At 42.1% G+C, this 18066-nt stretch overlaps 1 protein-coding gene across 6 annotated transcripts in view; it reads left to right on the top strand.

The window, feature by feature from the left end:
* The first annotated feature begins 555 nt into the window (after positions 1-555).
* Positions 556-18066, top strand: part of CACNA2D1 (calcium voltage-gated channel auxiliary subunit alpha2delta 1) — a 399180-nt gene continuing 381669 nt past the window's right edge. For 5 of the 6 annotated variants that reach the window (XM_083701346.1, XM_083701345.1, XM_083701344.1 and 2 more), the window contains exon 1: positions 562-1090. In XM_083701346.1, coding sequence (XP_083557472.1) covers positions 996-1090 — 95 coding nt within the window. In that variant the 5' untranslated portion in view covers positions 562-995. Of the gene's footprint in view, positions 1091-18066 lie in introns of all 6 variants that reach the window. The other variant, XM_083701347.1, reaches the window with a different exon arrangement.

Raw genomic sequence — 18066 nt, 5'->3', positions numbered from 1 at the left:
CGCGCTTTGTCTCCAGCTCCTTTGCAAGGGGTGTTCGCCACGCGAGTGCCATCAAGACCTTTGCAACCCATTGCAACTCCAGAACCGAAGGGCGCCTGTCTGCGCTCGCAAGTCCCTCTATTACCTGCCTGGCAGCCAGACTTCGGCATGGATCAAACTTTTGCATTTTTATGTTGTGAAGCGCCCTGCGATCTTCGGGCGGCATATATTCGGTAATGATAGTGACGACGAGAACAACAACAAGAAGAAGAAGCAGCACCTTGACATGCCGGCTGCAGCAGCCTCGACCAGACCCCGCCCCGCCCTGTTCGCACCTCGGGGAAGACCAGACCCCGAACTTGGGGAGTTTCCCTTGATTCCCTTGTATGGCGAAGCTCCTCTCCCGACCAGGAGGACTCCCCCCGCCCGCCCCCGGACGCCAACCTCTCCCTTCGCCCCTCCCGCCCTCTCCCCCTCCCCCCCCGCCTGCCTGCCTGCAATCGGGGGCATAAATCAGGGGAGGAGACGCGCGCGCGCGCGCACAAACCCACCCCGAAAGAGCCAGGCGCGCGCGCGCGAGGGAGGGAGGGAGCCGGGATCTGTTACAAAAGTAGCCCCGATGGCGGCGGATCACAGCGCGCAGAAGCTGCCGCCGCCCGAGTAGCGAGAGCCGCTCTCTCTCTCTCTCTCTCGCCCGCCGGCCTCTGGCTGCGTCTCCCGCTTCCCGCCTCCACCCGCCCAGCGCGGCCGCTTCCCTCCGCCTCTCCGCCCCCGAGGAGCCGCCGCCTGCTTCTTTCGGAAGCTGCCTGTGGCTTCGCGCAGAAGAGGAGAGAGAGGGAGATTGATTGATTAGTCTTATTCCTCCCGCGCTCGCCCCGATTCTTATTTTTTTAACTTCACCACTGTCATCATCATCATCATCATCATCCACATCCTTCTTCTTCTTCTATCCTCCTCCTCCTCCTCCTTTTCTCCGGCACTTGTGGGCAAGGGGGCATCGATCTTCGATCAGGAAGATGGCTGCTGGCTGGTGGCTCTTTTTCACCCTGACCCTTTTGCAGTCCTTGGTGATAAACCTCTCCGCCGACGGGCCCTTCCCTTCTGCCACCACGTAAGTCCCACCTGAGTCCGGCAGGGTCCCCCCCCCCCGTCTCCTTGCATGGCAGAGAGAAGTCGAGCCAGGCAGGGCGGAGGAGATTTCGCCCGAGGAAGGGAACCGGGAGGAGCAGGAGCCGGATGCGGAGCGAGGCGGGATCCCTCAGCTGGAGAAGAGTAGCAACTGGTAGGCTGCCGGCTCCGGGCTGGGCTGAGGGGCCTGCGGCGGCGGCTGCTGCCCTGCGCTGCCCGCCGGAGCCCAGCCCAGCCCGGGAGACTCCGGCCAGGGATCCACAGCATCTCCAAACAGACGGGCTTAGAGGAAAGTTTCTAGTTTCCTCGCCACCGCTGGGACTTGAATGGCTGTTTTGACCTCGTGGAGATTTGGGGCAAAAAAAGGAGAAAGCAGCATTTGAAAGGAAAGCGTGCCTGTGTTGTCTAGAGAAATGCATTCTCCTGAAAGGCCCTGAAGCCGAAGTCACGGCGCAACGTTTAAGTTTTCTAAGGCGCATTGTAACCTGAGTGCTTCCCGGGGGTGACATGAATGTTGTGACAGTTCCAGGGTTGCTTTTGCGCCGGTGTGGGGGGCTTTGCAAGCATCCACGCATGTGCAAAGCCAGAGCAGTTGGTGGGTTCCGCTCCCCTCTCCCTTTCCCCCGTTCTAACAGGCTAGGCGAGGTAGCTGGGTGTTCTCAGATTTAGCGATGATCTCGTTAGGCGATGCATCGGCGAGTGCTGCTAATTATGGTCTGCTTTCCGTTTGCTGCCTTGCACGAGTGCAGGATAGCATCTTGAAAGCAGCAGGCAGTGATTAGCAGAAAACTTGCCCAGAGCAGGGCAAGAGGTTCACATCAAGAAAGGAAGGCAGAAAATAAATAAATAGGCCAATGTCTGATTTTTTTTTTGCCAGGGAGAGTTAAAGTAAGAATTGAGGTGACTGGTCTGTGTTGCCTCAGAAACACTTGAGTTCTTAAATCCAGGCAGCCACCATCATTAAGCATCTTAGTGTGAATGACTCACTGTAACACATTTTATGCAGAGGTAAAACACACGGACGGGGACACACACACACACAGAGAGAGAGAGCAATGCTAGCAGCCTGCATTCTTGGAAAATAGAAAGTGTACTGTGCTGGTTCAGTTGGTGTGGAAGGAGGACTTTACAGGGATTGTTCTAAGTGCAGTTCACCAATTAGCTAGCTGGTTCAGTGAGGTTCAGATCTCTCTCTGTGCTTCCTCTCCCGGAGTGTAAGCTCAAAAGGGGCTGGGCTCCTGGCTAGAAGGAGAAAGTTAAGGGAGAGAGCTGGGCTAGGAATCTCACCTTTTTAGAATGGTTAAATGAAGCTTTGCTCAAGCTGGTGGATTCCACCATAATTACCATCACATTTCCTTGAGCTGGCTCTTTGCCATTCTGAAGCAAAAGCATCCTCCAAAAGCAAAACTGCCCAGCCTGAAAAAAAAATTGTCATAATTTTCCATCCCTACTTTTGTTTGGTTTAGTGGGAGGGTTAGTGTTTGGGTTTACCACAGATGTATCCTGTCATCTGCTGTTGAATGCCTAAAACTTTAATGGGACTTGCACTGTGCAGAAATGTGTGTCTAAGCCAGGCTGATTACTTGGCCGCTGCATTTATGGTTAGAGGAAAGAAAAATGGGAGCAAGGACCAGAGATGCAAAAAAGCTGCTCAAGAGAGGGAGCTGAACAGAAGAAACAAATTGGCTTGGTGTTACAGTCTCTTAAGGCAGTTGCTTCTTTGAACAGAAAGAAGAACTGTAGACCTTATGGATTCTGTCCACAACACAGGCTGTTTCATTTCCAAAGTATCCTGCAAGAATATTCCTTTGTTTCAAGGCAGAGAAATGAGGTTTTGGCTGGGGAATAAACCAGCAGGAAAGCTGAAAGATGCCTATTTAAAAAAGGAAAAGGGAAGTTACAGGTGCTGCTTGAAGATGTGTTAGATTGTTTATAATAATAACTAGAAATCCCCTCTTCTAGTACAGGAAGGAAACAAAAGACAAATCAAATCCAGGATGTTGCCAAGTAAAGAATTAAATGCAGATGTAGTTAAACCAGAAAGCAGAGGCCAACAAGCCAAAATCTTTTGATGAGCTGGTTCCAAATAATAATTGCAACTAAAAGCAAAACAATCCCTGGACCTTTTCATCCTCGTATTTGGGAGGGTCTTTCATTTGTTCATTCTTTCAAAATGATATATAATTTACAAGTACAGCATTTAGGGGAGGGGGAAAAACCTTCTGAATTTTCAGGAATATATATTTAATAATAATCAGCTGTTTAGAAATGCCTACTTTTTGTTGTTAATCTTTTACCTTATAAATTTCCTACGAGTAAATGTTCTTTAATATGCTTGTTTCATGGCTACATGCATGTTTTAAAATGCATTTTAAATAAGTAAATATTTTATCAACACCTATTGATTAAAATTGTTGTACTTTGTCTCCCAATGGTAATTCTTCATCTAGTATGATTTAAAAAACAAACTAACAAACAATTACTGGCATTTTTACCATACGCACAACAGAACATATATATAGGCAACACTATTCAGTATGAACTTGTCAGATTTCTAGAATGATATGCAAGCTAAACTTGGAGATACTGCATATGTAACTATTTATAAATTGTTCTAGCAGAAAACAAGCACAGCATTGCCTTGTGTTAAAAAAGAGGTTTTAAAATGAGATGGAATGTGCTCTTTTACACATTTCAGATGGGTGTTATGTCCCAAAATATTTTGTATTGTCTCATGGTTTTAAAATGAAAAGAATCCCTTTTCGTTTAGAGCATTAATTTGAATGTTTTGTCCAAGCAGTGATGATTGTGTGGTATGTTTCATGAACTGAGGATGGAATTATTTGAATTTCATTGAGCCTTATGTCTAGGTGTGCTTGTGTTTTTTCTTTTCTTTCTTTTTTTAAAACATACCATCCCTATTTAATGTTATTTTTAAAAGCCAATCTGAAAATGAGTATGAGGCATACCTTGTTGCTTCCTATTTTCAGGATCCATTCAGACTAAATAAATCAAATTAAAAACATTCTGTTCTGAAATTGGGAGAATTTTACACACCATTTGCTCAGGTATTAAAGTATAGAACACAAGGTCTTGAAGGAATCTCCCTTTTAGCAATCAGCTTGAGAGGGTGGTATTATTTTACTGTTCCCAATTCAAGCTAAATGTTTGGAATGTTCAGCATAAAATACAGTGGCCTAAACATACTAACGGTAGAAATATCTGAGTTCAGTAAGACTTACATCATAGTAGATGTGCTTAGGACTAAGTGATTCATTGTGTACTTAACAGTATAACTGTTTAAGATACCTTACCATCAATGAAATATTGGATCACCCACCACATGTCGTGGGTATCAAAGTTCTATTTCAAATACTTTAAAATAGCCTTTAATGAATGGTAAATTGTTGAACACATGTGTGTTTCATAACTTTCCCACATGCTTTACTTTGTAGAAATTATCATTTACTGTAGCAGTTATTCAGGGAAGAGGGCTTCCATGTACAAGAGGCAGAATAGCCAGAAGATGCAACACGTTTGGAGCTGGGTGTACAGTGTCCGTGTCGCCTTCGTAGATTTCTCCCACCAACCTATTTTAAGTGCCACTTGTAGCTTGAAGCATAGGAAGCATAAACCACTGTAGTTAAAGTGTAGTTAACTTTTTATAAAATATAGTTAAAATTTTAATGGAAGTTAAAATTAACAATCATGAGTTGGGTGCCTAATATGCCAATCAATAACTTATACTTTTGTTGGCTGCAATTATTACTACAAGCCTGTTGCTTTGTATGTGTCATATGGGGGTGTGTGGACTAGATGTGTTTAAAGAGCACTATGTTCATTTTTAAGAAAATGACCAAAGGAAGCTGAATATTGGAATTTTTGCACCTTCATTTGTGTACAGCTTTTTACATATACTAATATTAGCAGATAATGTAAACATTGCAAAATATTAAATAAACCAATTTTTTGTCATTGGGGTATTTTTAAAAATTACTGTTGAACTGCACTGATACCCATGAAAGGATATTTTTTAGGGGGAGGGAAGTGTATTATTCTTGCAGCAAACATTGAAATATTGAGGTGCCTGGGACTTTGCCAGCCTCATTTTCACTAACAAGAAATTAGGCTGCCAAGGTGTCTTTCCACCTCTTGATTCTTATATTGCTGCTATGTCTATGACTCTTCTATCTAACTTAGAATGTGTGAATGTGTAGCTACACTGTCCTTTCCTTCTCTCAAATAATCTCACTTGCTAAAGGATAATTAAAAAACAACAACCCTGTCTAGATCAGCTAGTAATGCAGTAATCAGTAAGAATAAAAGTTTATACCCAATTCCTAAATATATTACATGAAAGCAAGTTCTCTTTAAAACAATGAAGCAAGTCCCCTACTGGTTGCTAAGGACCAAGCAGGTAGGCGAAAGGCTATTGCAGTCTCAGCCCATTCTTTATAATTGGAGCCGGAATACTCCTGGCATTCTGAGTACAAGTGCTGTTTTCCATTAATCAATCATTATAAGTTTTTACTTGGCTAGAACTTTGATCATTGTATTCTCCTTCTGACGACTTTCCCCCCCTCCCTGACCAAAGTATTTATTTGAATTAGGGTGATCGGTGGAGGGTTGCAGATAGAATAGTTATAAATTTCAGATACGGAAGTCTGGTTTCTATTATTACTTAGGGCATGATCCACAGAGCACAGGTGTAGCACCTATTCACAGAGGATACCTATAGGACCCAACAGGAGCATGAGTAAAGGGGCAGAGAAGGATGAATGGATGGAGACATGGAAGAGGTGAAGAGACCTCATGTTGCCTGTTGCATATTAAGTGTGTGTGTCTGTGTACAGGCTTTCGAGGCTTATGGAAACCCTCTGTGTGAGAACAGCATCTCTGTATCATGTGAATCATGCCCTTATAAATACCAGCTGTGCTCTTTTCTTCTTTGCAAAATTCTTGATGCTTCTTGTACTAAGCATCTTGATCTTGGTTACTATCACCTGTTGCTTTAGGCAACTTTTCCTGCAAAATGTTTAAATCTGTTCCTGGACTAGTATCGTCAATTACTCTTTAAACCATTCCTTTGTTGGTCAACATAATTTGTTGCCTTAAGTGGAAATTACATTATACCAAAAACCTGATTGTCGTCTTCTGGTTGAATTTCTTTTGAATTGATGTTTTATTCCTATAAATGTGATCATTTGAATCCACTTCTTAATTTGTCCTGCTGAATCAAATGGATCATTTGAATCCTTAATATACCCTGATGACAACCCTGAATTTTTTTGGTTGCCAATGAAACATGTGGTATAAAGACTATTCCTATGAAAAGAGAAATGCTGAGAGACTGCCCAGTGCAGCACTTTGTTCTCTGGCTTTCAGCTAATTCATGTGCCACTGATTTTCATGTGAATTTGGGCATGTTACTGAGCATGGGGTTTCCAAAACTATTTGTAAGTCTTCTATATCTTAAAGAAATATTGATATAATACAACAATTCCCTCCTAGTAGGAGGGAACAGGACTTGGGAAAATATTCTACCTCCTTGTGAAAGTTGAATACTACCATAAGGCCTATTTGCTGTGGTGTCTCCCACAGCCCAAGTACCACTGCTGTAGGGCGACTGGGAGATACTAGAGTGGAGCAGCCCCATAATAGCACAGGGCATTATACAGCCACCCTTTTTCTTGGAAGCATTATATTATTGGAGAAGACTAGAGAGATTCTTCCCTGGCCAAACCTATTCCATAGAGTGCAGTCCTATCAGCATATTGCTGATGTCCTCTAATGGAATATATACAAAATGTCCATCTTCACAAGTTGCATGGCTATGCAGATGACACCAGCCCATTTGAAATCATTCAGAAGCAATGGGTTGAGTGTTGCTGGATTCCCTGCAGGAAACTCACCTTCTGGAAGGCATTTCAGTTGTGGGCATGACATATCAGTATATGCCATGCCCATGCTTTCTACACAGAAGTACAAGTATTACCTTCAATGATCATTTTCTTTGTTCATTGGAAGCCAAAAATGTTGCTTTAGTGTTATTGAAGCACATCTTCTGGAGATTTAACAAGCAGATGAGCATAATATAGCTCCCTTGTTATAGACAGATAATTCAGGCTTTACCTGGAGCTTCTTCAGGTGTGGAGGAATAGTTAGTATCGCCTATCTCTAGAGAGTGATAGACCAGATGGGGATCTAGATGGTTGCTGGGGATATTGATACAGTAGCCCTTAAACCCTCTTTCGCTGGATAGGATCAAGTTAAAAGCCCATTTGGAAGCCTGTGTTGTGCTGATTATGGTGGCAAAGAGAACATGCTGCCTTTACATTGTGCCATTTGTCAGAGCCTTTTCCAGGTAGTGGGAGGGTTCTGTCAACTGAGTTCCTCTGCTTCGGACTAGGAATATCTGTGACTCTCAGTAACTTCTGTTTGGGACACTTAGCTAATAAAATTCCTTGACAGTGTTCTCATGTAGGCATCATAGATAGATAGATAGATAGATTCTTTATTGTCATTACACAAGTGCAACATTGCACAAGTGCAACGAAATTGGATGCCATCCCTTAAAAACAACAAAAGCAAAACAACAACAACAACCAAACAAACCACATTCCAGCCACACCCACACCCACACCCATCAAACTCCCAGGTCACACTATCGAGTTACTGCATTTAACATACTGGAGATGTTCCAAGCCTTCCTTCCTTCATTGTAGATCCTTGGATGTGTTTCCATTCTTGATGACTGAGTAAGCTGGCCTAGTGATATCAGTTTCATAATTTTTGACCCAGCAATATATTGCAAATCATGTTGTGTATTATTGTCCCAAACTGGTTTGAAGTCTGTATCATGATTTTGCTTTATTTATATATTGCAAATAATGATCTGTGTGTGTGTGTGTGTGTGTGTGTGCATGCGAGAGCTATGCAAAAATCACAATGGGGGAAAAACAATGAAGCCAGCCAATGCCCCTACATAGCTCCAGCCTTATTTCAGACATTGTGATATATCGGTATATCACAATGTTTAGCTGGTGATATAACATGATGTTGAAAACCAGATATCACCCAGCCCAACAAGTTACGTAGAACGGTTTGCAATTTGCTATTCTCGGGAAGGTAGTTAATCAAGCAAGCAGTTGTGTGGCAGATTATCTAAATCCTTGTCTGAGTTTTGGGCTGGTTCCTGATTGAAACTGTCTTGGTGACACTGGTTGACAATCTGTTGGAAGACAGAAGGAGAGTGATTCTGTTAATTGTCCTGGAACTTTAATCAACACTGAGTACTATTTTTTCCCCATAGTATTTGCTTGCATTACTTTTGTGGGCTAGGTTTGAAAGCAAGGCGGTTGTGGTAGTTTTGCTTCTAATTCACAGGTAGGCAGCAGAAAGTGGTGACAGACGATAGTTGTTCCTCCCTATGACTTGTCCTGTAGGCCTTCACAATGTTCATTTATTTTTCCCCCTTCTACGGTGTTGGGGCTGTCAATGGGAATCTACCCAACCTACTTCTTTTCTTTGGATCCAGGTGAGGCAGTAGATTTCCTTAACAAATCAGTGATGATCTGGATATAAGTAAAAACTGAACATAATACAGAGGTATTGATATGGACCAATTAACCAAAAGGCAGGCAAAGTGCATCTTCTGGGTGGAGTCATGCACCTTAAAATCTAGACACCTTTATCTTGGTAGGAGTCGTTGATTCCCTGTCAGATTAAACAGCTGGTTTGTTCCTTGAGCATGCAATCCAAAGACTGGAAGAAATGCTATCTCAGGTTAATTGATTGCTGAATAAGCGACCGCTCAACTGAATGGCACAAGAGCATGGTTCTGTTCTGACATGTTTTAATTTGGTTACCCTTATTCCAGAATACTATTTGGTAACAATAATCCTTTGATTGGATTACTCCCTGGGATGGTAAGAAGAAGCAACAACCAGATTTGCTTGCTTTTTGCATAAATTTCACTATTTATTTACAAAGATTCTAATGAGTTTATGAAAGAGATTGACATTATATAACATCAACAAATCAACAAGCTTTTGCAGTTAATTACAGCAATCCAATTGCCTATTTCTAAAGCTACACACAAAATATGCTTATTAGAATATTGTTAGGAATACCTTTTCCTGATACCCTGCCCTACACATACACACAAAATGTGCAATTAACATCTTTGTAACCAATAATTGGCTGTGATAAGTTATAGTGTTTCCAAATATTGATTTGGGCCACCTTCCTAACATAGATTTAATGTAGGTAAAATCACTGTTTGGAAGAATGAGTTTTTAAGCAATTATCCTTTTTGTGCATTTGGACCTAGTGAAGTCAGTGCACATGCCCTTATTTCATTTTGTCTGCTGATGAGATTTCCTTTCACTGGCTTGGCTGGGAAGAACCGACCTCTAGCCAAAAAAGACAACAATTTTTGGTTTACAGGCTAATGCTACTGAATATCGCTTCCCCTAACCGCTTGGCTCATTGCCTTCTGATGCAGGAAACAGATGCCAATATTCATAGTAGTTCCACAGGTGTACTTAGTGCTGTTTGAGTAGGTAATCTGTGGTTGTTGTTAAGGAGAGTTTAGGAAGGAGGGTGGTACCAGAGCTTTAAACAAAAGAGCTCTGTTGCTAGGATACAGCCTTCCAGATCAGAGAGAGGAACCCACTTTGTGGTGTTTTCAAATATTGTCATTTTGTTCTGTTTCTCATTTGACTGAACTTTCTCTTGAGGGAAGAACATGACTATCTTGGGCTCTCATCTCCAGAGGGACTAAACACTTTGTTTCTGATTGTACTCACCAGTTACTACTTCACAGTTGCCTTTTATTCTCTTGCCTCAGAAAATGGTGTAGCCATGATCTTTGGAAAGGGGGGGGGGGGAGCCTGATTCATCGGCTTCGTACGCAGCAGAAGCTTTTTATAGAACGAGTGAAATTGTGCTGTCATACCTGCTTCTCTCGTAAGGATGATTGGAGACCTGGGGAATTAGGACCGTTAATCCTCACCATCATTATTTGGAGTTCAAGGCAGATTGCAAAAGTAAACCTAATTGAACTTACCTAGGAGTCAGCAAAAAACTGACTGTGTGTAACTTGGGAAGCGTGACTGTACCTGGTTTGTGCTGGTGTGCTGTGTCAGCCATGACTGTGAATGTAAGCAAGCCCTGACACACAGTAAAAAAGAGGAGGCTTACGAAGCCCATGGTGGTATTCTGTCACACTGCTTTCATAGCAATAGGAGAGCTGAGATACTGGGGTGTGGCTGGCCCATGGAGAAACTGCATGCATCAGTCACCACAAATAATTCCCTGCAGATTATCATTGTGCTTGGCTCATATTCATGTGTGGATGAAATTATGCTAACAGTTCCACATGTTCAGGTCAGTTATCACATGGCTTAGGGAGCCATATGTGTCTCTGTGTGTTCCTTTGTGTTTCCTAGCAAGCATGAGAACAGCCTTTGGCCGCTGCTTGTGATTAATGTGGTGAAAACTTAACCACGAGTCTTGGTTCAGATGGCACGCTAAAGCAAACTTTGGCTTGGCTCAGTGTGGCATAGCAGCAGAAAGGACCAGGGAGGAGTAACGTGCCTGCAAGTCTCTCTTTGGGTGGGCAAATAAAATAATTTTAACTTTGTGCCTAAACCAACTTTCTAAATACATGAAACCAACCTTGTAAATAAGTCCACAAAAATTACTAGTCTGTTTTGTTTTGTTTTTAAAACCAGTCTGCTAAGGGACTAGTGTTTCATGAGGGCTGTAGAGGATACAACTCCACTTCTCCATGGCTGGAACAGAAATCTGGGCTGCTAACCTTTCAGGATTCTACAATAAAAGGAAAACTTCTACCAAATGCCCCCGCAGTCTTCTGAATTTCCATGCTGATAGTGGAGGAATAGATTTTCCTTCCTTTATGGTTAGCATGGAAACAAAAAAAGGCCGACAAAGGAAGAATTATACACCATTCTGCTCATTCACCTGCATGAAGCGTCTGTTCACTTATGGCTACTGTAAAATACAATCCTGGCTTGTAACAATGATGGCACCACCTGGATATGTCTGACATTGCATAAATGGGGCACTACCACAGGGAAGTCCCTCTCCTCAGACTTCACCCACCTAACATTTGTGAGCAAGCAGAACAGTTCTTAAAATATTGGACAAATTTGTATGGGAGAAGGCAGCACTTCAGGACTCCTGGTCCAATGCTGTTTGGGGGTATAGTAGCCTCTAAATTTGTGATAGCCACAGCGGAGACTTAGAAGCAATCAGAGGCACACTTGTGAGCAAATATCAGGAATTTAGCTGCAGGAGAACATCCATAATGTAATATAATGAGAGAAAACTCAATTTTAAAGGCTAATTATTAGTCTCCTTTGATAGATCTCATGGTGGAAGGAAGAACTTAGACCACCTTTACTCAAATTTAATTCTCGCGGCATCATAAAAGTAGTGAGATTTATTCTCTGTGTTTAAATTTAATGCTGATTTATTGCCTATTGTTTCTCATCATTTGTATGTGAAAGGGGAAACCATGAGTACAATTGTGTTTGCATATGTGTGAGAAGGAACGCTGCTCTTCTCAATAGCTAAGTGGACTTAAGAGATATGACGTGGTTCCATGGTATGTGGGCCTTGTTGCGTCAAACACATAGTCAGGAGAGTCAAGCTTTAGCCCTTGAGAGGATTTGTTTCTGCTAATCCTTGTCTCACCAAATTCACCTCCTGCACCATCCCTAAATCTGTTGCACAGGGAACCTTGACATACACCTGGCCAGTGAAATTAATTGCATCTTGGATTGGTATCACACGTGCCTGTTAAAAACACTTCTTGAGCCTCTCTGCTGCTGTGCATATGTGAAAGGAAGAACAGCAGTTTTAAATGTGCTTGGATCAGGTTTTTAAATTGATGGATGGCCATGCAGGGAAGATGGATTTACAATTGCTTTTCAGTTGTCAGTTGCAATTTTTTTGGTTCCACCTGTGAACTGAGGAAGTCTGTTTGAAGCATGCATTTAGTCCTTCACTTACCACTTTCCCCTCAGAGTTGGGCCAGTTTTTGAAAGATAAACAAAAACATTAAAACAAACAAACCCATTTCTGTCCTTTTATCAAAGTGTCCGCGACTGGGCTCAATGGTCAGGGGTCCCTTTACCTTTACCTTTACGTGTGACCTACCTTACTGGTCTGTTGTATGGGTCGGTAAAACAATACATGCCAAGTACTTTGAGCACTTGAGCAAACTGCTGAGTATTACAGCGAATCCAGAAATTTGGGGTCATTGCCTCTTTAACCAAATGGAGGCCATCTAAACTAAAAACAGACATATTATTTAATAGATTTCTTACCCACCCTTCATCAGTCCCAGGGTGGGCACAACAAGGAAATATACAATTATAAAACAAGTAAAACGGTGACAGCCATAAAACAAATATGAAAACTAAACAAAAATTCCATATATAAATTTAATACAAACATTTAAAAACAATTCCACATATAGAGAGCCAGTGTGGCATAATGGTTATAGAGTTGGACTATGACCTGGGAGACCAGGGTGTGAAGCTCACTTGGGTGACCTTGGAGTCAGTTACTGCCTCTCAGCCTAGCCTTCCTCACAGGGTTGTTGTAAGGATGAAATCGGGGGGAGGAGAGCCGTGTGCAGCCCCTTGAGCTCCTTGGAAGGTAAAGGTGGCACAAAAATGTAATGAATGAAGGAATGAATGAATAAATAAATAAATAAATAAATATAAAAACAGTTTAAATTAGATATCCACTTAAAAGGCTTGTTGAAAGAGAACGGTCATTAGACACACACACACAAAAAAAGCAACACAGATGGTGCCTGTGTAATATGCAATGGAAGGAAAACCCAAAGGGTCGGTGCCACCACAATAAAGGCCTGGTTCTTATATCGTATGGAATGATTTGGGTTTTTTCTTTTGCTTTTAATATTGTTTTTAATGCTGTAACCCGCCTTGGGACCTTAGGGTGAAGGGCATGTAATAGATAAAATAACAATACTAATGATAATGCTACTACTACGAATACCTGCAGGAGTCCAACTTCTGCAAAATACAGTGACTGATTGCATATATAGAAGGTAAGATGAAATTTGGTCCATGACAAGAGTCCTGTTCATGCATTCAGAGAGAGAGGGGGGTGGGGTGGGGGTGGGGGTGGGGGTGGCAACAGTATTGCTGTAGTGGTTTGTTTTTGTTCTTATTTTTATTGTGTACTTTGTGTTTTTTACATTGTAATTTTATGTTGTGAACGGCCCTGAGATATATGGATAAAGGGTAGTATACAAATTTTATAATAATAATAATAATAATAATAATAATAATAATAATAAATTAATAAAAAATATAAATAAATTCATCACATCTGATGCAAGCCTCTGCCCATGCAACTGTAAGAGGGTCTCCCTGTATCGACCTTCTCTAGTGAATGCACGAGACTGGAATCTCCCCCCCCCCATGCTCATTGTACACACCTGGAATACTGAAACGGGCTAAGATAATAGAGCCCACTGTACACTCTCACTTTGCAAATTGGAAGTGTGTTACGGAAAGATTTAGTTATAACTCTTCGCCCACAGACAATGACTGAGCAGATGACCCATAGCTTGAAAGTGAATCTCCTCGCCACCCATGGCCAGCCTTCTCAGACGATGAAGCCACCTGCATAAAGATTCCTTGTGCTTCATCTCTGTGTGTATGAAACCAAAGAAATGTGCCACCATCTAGAGTTAACATGGACATATGTGGAATGACGGAAGACTGTGGTTTTCCTATGCCATAAAAATAAAAGATTGAATTCCAGGCAAAGCAGCACTTTTTGTTTTTTTGTTTTATTAGATGTGTTGGGATTTTAATCCCACAGCAGTAGAGACATCTCCCCGGAGGGTAGAAAGAATGTATAAAATAAAATGTATTACATTTATTGTGTTAAATGACACGCAGGGGAATAGTAATGTATCACAGAAGAAACCATGCGTGATATCAGATGTGGTCATTTGTCTTCTCTTTAAATGATGAGCTGTTGCTGACATCATTTTGTTGGCCGTGTGCTGCTGGGTAAGTGTCCGTGCCAAATAAGGTGTCTGCGATAAAGACACAGTAAATTATATTCTGATTAGTATTGTGGCACAGTGCGGTTTTAAAGCATGAATCCCACTAAAAGTCAATATTAATACATCTCAGGAAGAGAATGCACAGCATGAAGGAGTGCATGTATTTTTAGCTTTAGAAATGTAAGCTACTGTTCAGCCCATCACCGCCCCCTCAAAACAGCTTGCAGCAATAAAAATTATTGTCCTGAATTGGTGCTGATTGAATGTGAGTATTACTGGTATGTATTGTTCATACTGTATTAGTTGTTGCTGGTATCTATAGGACTTGAGAGACAATGCCGTGCACCTCCAGGTGGAAAAGCCAAACCACTGGAGAATCGCAGCGCCTGCTGTGGTTGCAGAGACCAGTAACACAAAACTGCTGCCACCCCTGCATTGTTTTTACTACATTAGTAGCACTGAAGTGACCTCTCTGGGGACCAAGCCTGGGCAATCTGTATGGAAGTCCTTGGCTGCCCAGATGACAAGACTGTCCCCTGGCCTTGTTTATATGGTCCAAAGGAAAGCAGAGCAATATGTTTGGCACTAGCTTGGCTGCAGGAGGAGCTGGAAGGAGGCATGCAAGGTGCCATCAAACCGTCCTAGGGACTCCACTCTAGATTCATGTAGGATTTGAGCCTTTTTTCTCACCTGAAGACAATCCACAAGGCAGCAGAGGTTTAGGATCAGTTTTCCTTTCTCTTAGATGGAAAGGTTGACGAGCCCCATCTGCCTCTCACTTTCGTCTACAGCATGTGCAGAAACTGCCGTATTGACTGTTGGACCCACTATTGTTCTCGTCCAGCCAATCCACTGGAGCCTGTCTTTGCATACAGGGGAGGTCCCTAACTCACCAAGGGTTTGAGACCCATTGGCTGCCCTCACCTGATTTAGAGGCCAGTTGAAGCCATTCCTGGGGGGGTGGCTGCTGTCACATGCTGAAGGCTTCTAGGAGCCACAGGTGAGAGCTGAGTGCAGGGTGGGGACCAAAGGTGGACAAACTACCCCAGAAGCAGCAGGACGTGTCCCCCATCAGAGGTACTATCCCTCCCCTGACACTCCATACACCCCCCCTCTCTCTGTGTGTATTTTAGTTAAAACAAAGAGACCATAGGTTATAGGAAGTGTAAAAACTATAATCTTGGAATATTAATAGGCTTCAATTTAATTCTGGCTACATTTGTCTTGAAAAAGGCCATGGATGTACCCATCAATTTAACATGATAATAAATAATCTTGTCAGTGAAATATTAGGCATAGTAACAGTTAACAACAACAACAACAACAATAATAATAATTGCTGTGTGCTACCCCTGCACCCCTGCCCCTACTATTATTGCTAACCATTATGGTTCCAGGCTTGAGATACTGCTGGTTGTTGTCCATTTGTACTAAAGTCATCATTCTAAAACAGCACGATGAGGAAGATATCTCAGATCTGCACAGAATATTCCAATGGTTTGTAGCATGTTCAGAATTAATAGAACTTAGCAATTGCAAAGAGATAGTGTAAAAAGGCACTGGCTTTCTGGGGGAAAGGAGTGTGTAAAAAAGAAGTTTGAGTAAGTTTGGGATTTGTGCTTGTTTGTATTAAAATATATGGTTATAGCACAAAATGGGATTTAGCTGCCTAAATATGAGGCTTGAGTGGTTTAAATTCAGTGTATGAGATTCTAGTATCCCCTCTGCTATTTTAAATCTAGCTAGCTTCTTGTGGCACAATCAATGGTATGATCCTGGAGTGCTTAATTAGGATTAGAGCATTATCTTTGCATATATCCAACAGCAATAGTAGATGATGCCGCTGCCTCGTTCAGGAACTGACTAAATATATATTTAATCTGGTATTACAGTAGCTGACTCTATTTCCAGCTTCCTGGAATAATGAAGGTTGTATGTGGTTCACAGCTTCTAATCAAACTACGTCCAAAGTCAGAGGATCTCTGTCTCTCAGCATTGTTATATGCATGTACCACAGGAAAGAAATTCACTAGGAATCTAGTGTTGCATTTTTATTATATACCAGATGTTCTTGCAATAGATAAGCTAATGAGCTATTTTCTTTATTAACATCTGTGCAAGGGGACCGCTTGGGACTTGAAATTAAGCATGTGCATGAACTACTGTCAAAGGTTGTATTTGTGTGTTTAAAGTCATGTTCTCGAATCACTTAAGATTATTTATTGTTTTGTAGTGTGACAATCATCACCATTAATAATTGTGATTATCAGTGAAATACAAAATGCAGTTTATGATTTGTGCTTGAAACTGGCCTTGAGCAATTTGAAGCTGTGAATGAGGACACAGCCATGTGCAGCCCTTTCATCCTGTATGGGAATCCTTCAACTTCTGTAATCCTGTGGCTTGTGTTAAATATACTTGATCACCGGTATGTCATTAGGGTACTTATTAGGGTTTCTCATCCCCTTAGATACATGTCTTAGGACTATCATTATTTTGCGGGTGGGAAAATCCCTACAACTTTCCCTCAGGTTTTCATGTGACATAATGATCTGGTTTTTGTTTTAGGATGCATTTTCTCTCATTCCCCCACCCCCAATTTGTTTAATTGTGGAGGGCCTTTCAAAAACCTTGTGGACTTGGTGTCACAGAATAATAATAATAATAATAATAATAATAATAATAATAATAATCATATATTATTTATACCCTGCCCATCTGGCTGCGTTTCCCCAGCCACTCTGGGCGGCTTCCAACAAAATATTAAAATACAATAGTCTATTAAACATTAAAAGGATCCCTAAACAGGGCTGCCTGGCTTGCAGAACACCAGTGAGACCAGGACTACTGGAGTGGGTGGTGCCCCTTTAAATGATGAAGCAGGTGGGGCTAAAATTGGGGTGCAGCTGGTGATGCTCTATAGGGCAAAGTCTCAGTTTGTTTATTGCTGAAGTAACATCTGAACTGTGTGTTCCTATAGCATAACCTTGCATCCAGCCAGAGCTCTGCCTCGCCACAGAATGGGATTCTTTCCACCCTGAAAACTCTGTCATAAGAGAGTTGGTTTTCTGTGAGACAAAGACCAAGAAAGCATCACCCAGTGTGCCTTTTGCCTTCTCATTCCTTGCCCCTGGCTACCTATTCAAATGTACTACCCAAGAAGCTCATCTAAATGGCCACACCTATTTCTCAAAAGGAGAGAGAGAAAGAGAGAGAGAGAGAGAGAGAGAGAGAGAGATCTATATTCCTCTTCTAGTGGAGATCACAGTTTCTCCTGCAGCAGCTTGGCTAGGTGCCATCTTGGCCTGTTAACACTTGATAATTAACATGGACACACACTCCTGCTTGTGATATTCGCATCACCTGGGACAAGCTGGTTAATAAACTAATGATTGTTTTCTTGGCTGAAAGGCAGTACCTTTTCAGGAGGGAGCAATTACAAAAGCTAAAACAAAAAAACAAAAAAGCCCCACCCTTGGCTGGATCTAATCAGAAATCCAGGCTGCTTATATGCTTTATGTACAGGCCCATGACCTTGGCATTGACGGGCAAAATGGGCTGTGGAGCTGAAGCCTCGTGATCAGGAAGGGCTCTGGAAGCCATCAGCAATAGTATTTGAGTGATGATAGCAGTGTGAAAGGTTCAACAGAAGATGGGCTCACTGTGTTAGCTGCCCTGCATGTCTCAAATATATGTGTGTGTGTTTAAGAAAAGGAGGTAGAGCATGCAATCATTCCTCAATGTGTGTCAGTTTAAGGCTCCCACATTCTTAGGCTCCCATGCAGAGAGAGGCAGACAGAGAGATGGAGTGTCTTGTGTTGTGCATAATTGCTTGCTGAAGGATAGCCAGCCTTTCACACTTGGTGGATAGGTTTCAC

The sequence above is a fragment of the Podarcis gaigeae genome (assembly GCF_964106915.1).
Source record: "Podarcis gaigeae genome assembly, chromosome: 10".
In the NCBI taxonomy this organism is placed as follows: domain Eukaryota; kingdom Metazoa; phylum Chordata; class Lepidosauria; order Squamata; family Lacertidae; genus Podarcis; species Podarcis gaigeae.
The sequence above is the reverse complement of the archived record's forward strand: the minus strand, read 5'-3'. Positions and strand labels throughout refer to the sequence as shown.